Source organism: Physella acuta, unplaced genomic scaffold (genome assembly GCF_028476545.2).
Source record: "Physella acuta isolate Inbredline_101_S28 unplaced genomic scaffold, ASM2847654v3 ptg000398l, whole genome shotgun sequence".
Classification (NCBI taxonomy): Eukaryota; Metazoa; Mollusca; class Gastropoda; family Physidae; genus Physella; species Physella acuta.
This window is the reverse complement of record NW_026731917.1, coordinates 339092-349543: the sequence shown is the minus strand read 5'-3', so window position 1 is coordinate 349543 and position 10452 is coordinate 339092. Positions and strand designations below refer to the sequence as shown.

Below are 10452 nucleotides of genomic sequence, written 5' to 3'. Positions count from 1 at the left end.
AGAACATAGAACTTGTAGAACACATAACTTGAAGAACACAGAACTTGTAGAACATAGAACTTGTAGAACACAACTTGTAGAACATAGAACTTGTAGAACATAGAACTTGTAGAAACCAGAACTTGTAGAACACAGAACTTGTAGAACATAAAACTTGTAGAACATAGAACTTGTAGAACATAGAACTTGTAGAACACAGAACTTGTAGAACACAGAACTTGTAGAACATAGAACTTGTAGAACATAGAACTTGTAGAACACAGAACTTGTAGAACACAGAACTTGTAGAACATAGAACTTGTAGAACACAACTTGTAGAACATAGAACTTGTAGAACATAGAACTTGTAGAACATAGAACTTGTAGAAACCAGAACTTGTAGAACACAGAACTTGTAGAATACAGAACTTGTAGAACATAGAACTTGTAGAAACCAGAACTTGTAGAACACAGAACTTGTAGAACATAGAACTTGTAGAACATAGAACTTGTAGAACACATAACTTGAAGAACACAGAACTTGTAGAACATAGAACTTGTAGAACACAACTTGTAGAACATAGAACTTGTAGAACATAGAACTTGTAGAAACCAGAACTTGTAGAACACAGAACTTGTAGAACATAAAACTTGTAGAACATAGAACTTGTAGAACATAGAACTTGTAGAACACAGAACTTGTAGAACACAGAACTTGTAGAACATAGAACTTGTAGAACATAGAACTTGTAGAACACAGAACTTGTAGAACACAGAACTTGTAGAACATAGAACTTGTAGAACACAACTTGTAGAACATAGAACTTGTAGAACATAGAACTTGTAGAATATAGAACTTGTAGAAACCAGAACTTGTAGAACACAGAACTTGTAGAATACAGAACTTGTAGAACATAGAACTTGTAGAAACCAGAACTTGTAGAACACAGAACTTGTAGAACACAGAACTTGTAGAACATAAAACTTGTAGAACATAGAACTTGTAGAACATAGAACTTGTAGAACATAGAACTTGTAGAAACCAGAACTTGTAGAACACAGAACTTGTAGAATACAGAACTTGTAGAACATAGAACTTGTAGAACATAGAACTTGTAGAACATAGAACTTGTAGAACATAGAACTTGTAGAACATAGAACTTGTAGAACATAGAACTTGTAGAACGTGGAACTTGTAGGACACAGAACTTGTAGAACACAGAACTTGTAGAACATAGAACTTGTAGAACATAGAACTTGTAGAACATAGAACTTGTAGAACGTGGAACTTGTAGGACACAGAACTTCAAGACTCCCATTGAACTATCATTTAACAAACAAGTCTCACACTGAACTTGTCGCTACCCAAACAACAAGTCTCACACTGAACTTGTCGCTACCCAAACAACAAGTCTCCCACTGAACTTGTCGCTACCCAAACAACAAGTCTCACACTGAACTTGTCGCTACCCAAACAACAAGTCTCACACTGAACTTGTCACTACCCAAACAACAAGTCTCACACTGAACTTGTCACTACCCAAACAACAAGTCTCACACTGAACTTGTCGCTACCCAAACAACAAGTCTCACACTGAACTTGTCGCTACCCAAACAACAAGTCTCACACTGAACTTGTCGCTACCCAAACAACAAGTCTCACACTGAACTTGTCGCTACCCAAACAACAAGTCTCACACTGAACTTGTCGCTACCCAAACAACAAGTCTCCCACTGAACTTGTCGCTACCCAAACAACAAGTCTCACACTGAACTTGTCGCTACCCAAACAACAAGTCTCACACTGAACTTGTCGCTACCCAAACAACAAGTCTCACACTGAACTTGTCGCTACCCAAACAACAAGTCTCACACTGAACTTGTCGCTACCCAAACAACAAGTCTCACACTGAACTTGTCGCTACCCAAACAACAAGTCTCACACTGAACTTGTCGCTACCCAAACAACAAGTCTCACACTGAACTTGTCGCTACCCAAACAACAAGTCTCACACTGAACTTGTCACTTACCAAACAACAAGTCTCACACTGAACTTGTCACTTTCCAAACAACAAGTCTCACACTGAACTTGTCGCTACCCAAACAACAAGTTTCCCACTGAACTTGTCACTTACCAAACAACAAGTCTCTCGCTGAATTTGTCACTTACCAAACAACAAGTCTCACACTGAACTTGTCACTACCCAAACAACAAGTCTCACACTGAACTTGTCACTACCCAAACAACAAGTCTCCCACTGAACTTGTCACTACCCAAACAACAAGTCTCACACTGAACTTGTCACTACCCAAACAACAAGTCTCCCACTGAACTTGTCGCTACCCAAACAACAAGTCTCACACTGAACTTGTCGCTACCCAAACAACAAGTTTCCCACTGAACTTGTCACTTACTAAACAACAAGTCTCACACTGAACTTGTCACTACCCAAACAACAAGTCTCACACTGAACTTGTCGCTTACCAAACAACAAGTCTCCCACTGAACTTGTCACTACCCAAACAACAAGTCTCACACTGAACTTGTCACTACCCAAACAACAAGTCTCACACTGAACTTGTCACTACCCAAACAACAAGTCTCCCACTGAACTTGTCACTACCCAAACAACAAGTCTCCCACTGAACTTGTCACTACCCAAACAACAAGTCTCACACTGAACTTGTCACTACCCAAACAACAAGTCTCACACTGAACTTGTCACTACCCAAACAACAAGTCTCACACTGAACTTGTCACTACCCAAACAACAAGTCTCCCACTGAACTTGTCACTACCCAAACAACAAGTCTCCCACTGAACTTGTCACTACCCAAACAACAAGTCTCACACTGAACTTGTCACTACCCAAACAACAAGTCTCACACTGAACTTGTCACTACCCAAACAACAAGTCTCACACTGAACTTGTCACTACCCAAACAACAAGTCTCCCACTGAACTTGTCACTACCCAAACAACAAGTCTCCCACTGAACTTGCCACTACCCAAACAACAAGTCTCCCACTGAACTTGTCACTACCCACACAACAAGTCTCCCACTGAACTTGTCACTACCCAAACAACAAGTCTCCCACTGAACTTGTCACTACCCAAACAACAAGTCTCCCACTGAACTTGTCACTACCCAAACAACAAGTCTCCCACTGAACTTGTCACTAGTGCCACCATATTTCCACCAAGCGCATCAGCTGAACCACCAGACACCAATGGAATGGACACCGTGTGAACACCACGTTACCCAATCAAACGATATCTGTTTGCAGGCAATCATCCACCAAGACGCCCCCCGCTCCTAACCACTAAAACCAGCGCCCAGGGGAAACAATCCACCGCCGCCTCCAGACCAAGTATCTGATAGTCCCTGCCTGGCTTATCTCCCCCCAGTATACTGTAACCCAAAGGCCGTTTTTATTGTTTGTAGTAATGGACTGTTAAACAGTTTCTTGTCTAACTTGGCCAGATCATTACGCCGTGTCGCGAGTCAGATACCACGTGTCTACCACAGCAAATGGCGAGTGGTCTCTCCTGTTGTTTAAAGTTTCTTATCAAAGGGACATAATAGGCGAGATACGCGCCCAGCTGTGCTTGGCGACACTTCCATTTCTGGCCGACTTGAAAACAATATCTGGCTGCTCGATCTTCTTTAAATAAACATTTACTTACAGCACACATTCTTTGATAGGACTCGTTCACACATTTCTTAGCTTTTTCAAATGTAATTCATTACAAGTAATTAGGCAGAATAAATGCATTCAGTATTTATAAATGTAAACAGCTTTCCAACCTTCTAATCAAACACACGAATTAATGTGTTTATTAATAAGTATAGGTTTGATGTCCTATCCATTTATTTAATTCATATACCCACATCCAGTTGTATTTTCATTTACTATTGAAAGTTTTTATTTTTTAAATTTCTCTTTTTGTAGGGGCGGGACAGCAGCACACAGCGACGCCCTATCCAGAGGCCCCTAGTGCTGCCCTACTTGCACCACCAAGAGACGCCCATGTGAGGCCCCCATCAAGAGACGTCCATGTGAGGCCCTACTTGCACCACCAAGAGACGCCCATGTGAGGCCCCCATCAAGAGACGTCCATGTGAGGCCCTACTTGCACCACCAAGAGACGCCCATGTGAGGCCCCCATCAAGAGACGTCCATGTGAGACCCTACTAGCACCATCAAGAGACGCCCATGTGAGGCCCCCATCAAGAGACGTCCATGTGAGGCCCTACTTGCACCACCAAGAGACGCCCATGTGAGGCCCCCATCAAGAGACGTCCATGTGAGGCCCTACTTGCACCACCAAGAGACGCCCATGTGAGGCCCCCATCAAGAGACGTCCATGTGAGACCCTACTAGCACCATCAAGAGACGCCCATGTGAGGCCCCCATCAAGAGACGTCCATGTGAGGCCCTACTTGCACCACCAAGAGACGCCCATGTGATGCCTCCATCAAGAGACGTCCATGTGAGGCCCTACTTGCACCACCAAGAGACGCCCATGTGATGCCTCCATCAAGAGACGTCCATGTGAGGCCCTACTAGCACCATCAAGAGACGCCCATGTGAGGCTCCCATCAAGAGACGTCCATGTGAGGCCCTACTAGCACCATCAAGAGACGCCCATGTGATGCCCCCATCAAGAGACGCCCATGTGAGGCTCCCATCAAGAGACGTCCATGTGAGGCCCTACTTGCACCACCAAGAGACGCCCATGTGAGGCCCTACTTGCACCACCAAGAGACGTCCATGTGAGGCCCTACTTGCACCACCAAGAGACGCCCATGTGAGGCCCTACTTGCACCACCAAGAGACGTCCATGTGAGGCCCTACTTGCACCACCAAGACCAGAGTTTCTTCCAGGCATTTTTTACCGCCCCCCCCCCCCCCGAACGAAATGAAATTTATATAATTTATATAGAAAATATATACTTTTTACAGTGTCCGCCCCCCGAAGAAAGTCTACCGCCCCCCCCCCCCCCGAAAATTTCAAGTGCCCCCCCGGAGAAAAAAGTCTGGAAGAAACACTGCAAGAGACGCCCATGTGATGCCCCCATCAAGAAACGCCCATGTGAGACCCTACTAGCACCATCAACAGACGCCCATGTGAGGCCCCCACCAAGAGACGCCCATGTGAGGCCCCCATCAAGAGACGCCCATGTGATGCCTCCATCAAGAGACGCCCATGTGAGACCCTACTAGCATCATCAAGAGACGTCCATGTGAGGCCCCCATCAAGAGACGCCCATGTGATGCCCCCATCAAGAAACGCCCATGTGAGACCCTACTAGCACCATCAAGAGACGCCCATGTGAGGCCCCCATCAAGAGGCGCCCATGTGAGGCCCTACTAGCACCATCAAGAGACGCCCATGTGAGGCCCTACTAGCACCATCAAGAGACGCCCATGTGAGGCCCTACTAGCACCATCAAGAGACGCCCATGTGAGGCCCCTATCAAGAGACGCCCATGTGAGGCCCCTATCAAGAGACGCCCATGTGAGGCCCCTATCAAGAGACGCCCATGTGAGGCCCCTATCAAGAGACGCCCATGTGAGGCCCTACTAGCACCATCAAGAGACGCCCATGTGAGACCCTACTAGCACCATCAAGAGACGCCCATGTGAGGCCCCTATCAAGAGACGCCCATGTGAGGCCCTACTAGCACCATCAAGAGACGCCCATGTGAGGCCCCCATCAAGAGACGCCCATGTGAGGCCCTACTAGCACCATCAAGAGACGCCCATGTGAGGCCCTACTAGCACCATCAAGAGACGCCCATGTGAGGCCCCTATCAAGAGACGCCCATGTGAGGCCCCTATCAAGAGACGCCCATGTGAGGCCCCTATCAAGAGACGCCCATGTGAGACCCTACTAGCACCATCAAGAGACGCCCATGTGAGACCCTACTAGCACCATCAAGAGACGCCCATGTGAGGCCCTACTAGCACCATCAAGAGACGCCCATGTGAGACCCTACTAGCACCATCAAGAGACGCCCATGTGAGGCCCTACTAGCACCATCAAGAGACGCCCATGTGAGACCCTACTAGCACCATCAAGAGACGCCCATGTGAGGCCCCCATCAAGAGACGCCCATGTGAGACCCTACTAGCACCATCAAGAGACGCCCATGTGAGGCCCCCATCAAGAGACGCCCATGTGAGACCGTACTTGCACCATCAAGAGACGCCCATGTGAGACCGTACTTGCATGAACAGATAGACAAGTATCACTTTACTTTCTCCTTTGTTTAACTCTACCACCCCCTCGTTCTTTGTTGTAACTTCTCTTATCAAATCATTTTTACTATTTATCTTTATTCCCCTGGCCCTATCTCAACCACTGGGTAAGCGAGAGAGAGACGTGCATCCAAATTGTACAGACTTCCTACAACTGCACTTCGACTTAGATCTACTTCAACTACTTACATAATTACGTTTTCAAGTTATTGATACACTCACAGAACATTTGTACTTAGACCTTGTTCAGATGTGTTTTACAGCTGAAATAAAGCGTAAAAATATTTTTAGTTATATAGGCATATAACTTGACATGATACGCTCGCCAATGTTCGTACAAACATTCAGTATTATTATTATGTCTACACAGATACGTAAGCGCTGAAATATTGGTCCCAGTCAAGTCAAGTGGTGATCTAGTGTGGTATTTTATGTATACTGTGTGTTGATATTAGTCTGATGACACAATGATGTTGTTAGGATAATATCGAAGTGGTGTTGATATCAAACGACTATTGATATCTGATGTTGATATCGGTCTGGTGTTGATATCTGTCTGATGTTGATATCTGTCAGATGTTGATATCTGTCTGATGTTGATATCTGTCTAGCATAGTTTTGAAATAATTTTGTTTTTACAAAACATTTACAGTTTAGGAAGATGACACCATTTACTAGAGAGTAGGGTAGATAATACAATTAAGTGGGGAAGTGGAGAGATAATACAATTGAGTGAGGAGGTGGAGAGATAATACAATTGAGTGGAGAGGTGGAGAGATAATACAATTGTGTGGGGGAGTGGAGAGATAATACAATTGAGTGGGGAGGTGGAGAGATAATACAATTGAGTGGAGAGGTGGAGAGATAATACAATTGAGTGGGGAGGTGGAGAGATAATACAATTGAGTGGGGAGTTGGAGAGATAATACAATTGAGTGGAGAGGTGGAGAGATAATACAATTGAGTGGAGAGGTGGAGAGATAATACAATTGAGTGGGGAGTTGGAGAGATAATACAATTGAGTGGGGAGGTGGAGAGATAATACAATTGAGTGGGGAGGTGGAGAGATAATACAATTGAGTGGGGAGGTGGAGAGATAATACAATTGTGTGGGGAGATGGTGAGATAATATAATTGAGTGGGGAGGTGGAGAGATAATACAATTGAGTGGAGAGGTGGAGAGATAATACAATTGAGTGGGGAGGTGGAGAGATAATACAATTGTGTGGGGAGATGGTGAGATAATATAATTGAGTGGGGAGGTGGAGAGATAATACAATTGAGTGGAGAGGTGGAGAGATAATACAATTGAGTGGGGAGGTGGAGAGATAATATAATTGAATGGGGAGGTGGTGAGACAATAGAGTGGGGGAAATACGACAGTAATTAAACCCTACTTTCAAGCACCACTAAAAAAACCAACTTCAAATGACTTCACCGAAAGCGACAGAAAAATCATCTACAGTGACTCGCGTTTTAATCTCTTTTAGTTACATAACATTTTTATGTAAGTAATTACCCACGTCATCTTCAGATAAAAGAGTTTAGAAACAGATACTAAAGGTGAAGAGGTTTCCGGGCGATTTTCTACCACCAAGGCCAAGGTCTAAATATCAAAGTAGCCCAGTCATTGAAGTGTTGACTAGTGACAGACTACCGACCGACGCCATTTTGATCCCTTCTGCTCGTTCAGTCGACAACCAATAAAACTGACGTCTGCTGCGTCACATAGCTTTGATCTCTGACCTCCGGTACTTGACCCCCACACGGCCGCCCTCACATCAACCCCACACAGGTGGGAGGTAGTCTCGAGTGATGCCCCCCTAGATCTGACGGTTCGTGTCTAATCTTTTTTTTAAAAGAATTACAGAGTTTTAATTTAGAAGGTTAAATAACAGAAATCAAGGATTTAAAACAAAGCTATATGCAGTAATCGCCCGATAAAATGCTCAATTCAATGGCAACGGAAAATATCGAACACTTTCGATGTTGTGAGACCTTCCACCATGTTAAAACAAAACATCATAAAACAGTATAGCAAAACATCATGTTAAAGGTTGGCAAAGCATCAATTGACAGACTGGCAAAAGAATCATGTAACAGTCTGGTTGAACCCCATGTAACAGACTATAAATCCCCATATAACAGACTATTAAAACATTGTATAACAGAGTGATGAAACATCGTATGATAGAAACTATAAACCTATTAGAGAGCGGAGGATCAACAAAAACAAATATAAACATTTCTTGAGAAATGAAGGAAAAATGTTTGAATCTATGACTAATCCCTTGCTAAATATAAACCAATAGTGTCAATAGTCCATCAAACCTTTTTTTTTTTTAAGATTAAATTTGGTACGCAGGTCAAGTCTAAGTTAAACTTGCATGACAAGTCATGACACACATTCTAACTATGATCATCAACCTTTTTTATTTAAACCTTATTTATAAATACAGATCAGCAGTACATTTAGAAACTATAGACTAATTTAAAAGTTAAAAAAAAAACACCTATCAACAATATTAATAAAGCGTTTAACTATCTTGACATCTATTATTTTAAAATGTCATGAAATAATTGAATGACTCGTGGCAAATATTATAATTTTTATGGTGTTTATCAAGAACACGTGTTTTTCTTCCGTCCACAAGATCAAAACTTCTGAAAACTCTCAAGTTCTAGTTCAGCAAGAAGAGAGTAAATAAACCACAAAGCCGAGCCCTGCTCTAAAGAAGAGATCGACTCTAGCAGTAAAACGAGGTGTATGATTTACAACGAGGCTAAGGTCCAATTCGGAGGGTGTTTGTGCTTCACTTCAAAGCATCCGATGCGTACAACAATTTATCGATTACTTTCAACTTGTTATCGCCGCGCGTGGTCACACATCAAAAGCAAAGCGTCAAGGAGCTACGCCGGATTTAAATGTTTTTTCACAGAGGCGGTCTGTATAATCTGGCAGTTAGGCGGACGCCGTCAACGGAAAATCCCGGAATTTTTCCTGTCGCTGGAAGACAGAAACAGAAAGTGGACATTGATCCAGAAAAATAGGAATCAAATTATCCATGAATGTAGGCCTATAGCCAGAAGTATGAAGCTTGCATTTCATAAAACAGATTCTGAAATAAAAACTAAACATTCAAAGGGCAGTTAATCTGGTTTACTTTTTAATTTCTGGAAGGAATTAAATTTAAGTCTATGGGAAACTCGAGATTCGTAGAACGAACACCCCATTACAATGAATGGGCTGCCATAACGAATTGTCTTGAATGATTTAAAAAAAACAACAACATATTATTATTATAAGCTTTTTATTATTTATCAAAAGATAGATCCCGTGCTGTTATCTCCCTTTGTACAATTAAAAAGTGCTTCTTAATCATGACACAGTTTACTGTTGATCACTAAAGAGAGTAGGCTTTTATGGTCCACTGCACACAGAGGCGTAGCGAGGAGGGGGGGTGGGGGTGCGGACCGTGTGACACCATTTAGGGGGGTGACACAAAGGCAAAAAATAGTAAAATATATAGAGAAAATGATAATTCCACTTAACTAAGTGATTAATTCGAGTGTTAGATAGTGTTTTAAGAGGTGCAAATCGAAAGTTTGAGGGTGGGGGTGCAAATCGAAAGTTTGAGGGGGGGGGGGTGCAAATCGAAAATTGAAAGTTTGTCCCCGGGAAGGGTCGCTACGCCTCTGGGGGGTGACACCATTAAGTGCCGCACCGGGTGACACCCGACCTCGCTACGCCACTGACTGCACAGACTAGTCGTCTTTACTTACCAAATATAGGCACAACACCTCTTTCTCCATAAGCATCTTTACTAGTCTAATACACCGAGATTAAAAATAATGTAGGTTAAAAAAGGTGCAGTCCTTAATTAAAAATTAAAAATTCCGTACACAAAATGCGTCAACAACCTGATAAAGGCAAGTAAAGAGTACTGCTACACCAATAATGGGAGAATTAGTTTCTAGGGTCGCAGGGCGCAGGGCTAACTTATATTATGTAACATAAGAGCATACGGCCACTAACACTGGAGAGTTGTCAAGCAATTATTTGCTTGGTTAGAAGTATTAATATTATAGAACATTAATATTTTTTAAAATTAATTATTAAATATTTTAATCGTTAACTAACGACAATGCATATTTTTTATAAGTCTAAATCCTTATTTTTATTCACCATTTATAAAAATAACTTC

General features: G+C 42.9%; 1 protein-coding gene across 1 annotated transcript; it reads left to right on the top strand.

The window, feature by feature from the left end:
- The first annotated feature begins 3428 nt into the window (after window positions 1-3428).
- On the top strand, window positions 3429-5608 carry LOC131942268 (uncharacterized). Its single transcript, XM_059302035.1, has 4 exons — window positions 3429-3435; window positions 3935-4076; window positions 5094-5283; window positions 5468-5608. Exons 1-4 carry the CDS (start codon window positions 3429-3431, stop codon window positions 5606-5608), a joined length of 480 nt encoding a protein of 159 aa, XP_059158018.1.
- The last annotated feature ends 4844 nt before the right edge of the window (window positions 5609-10452 follow it).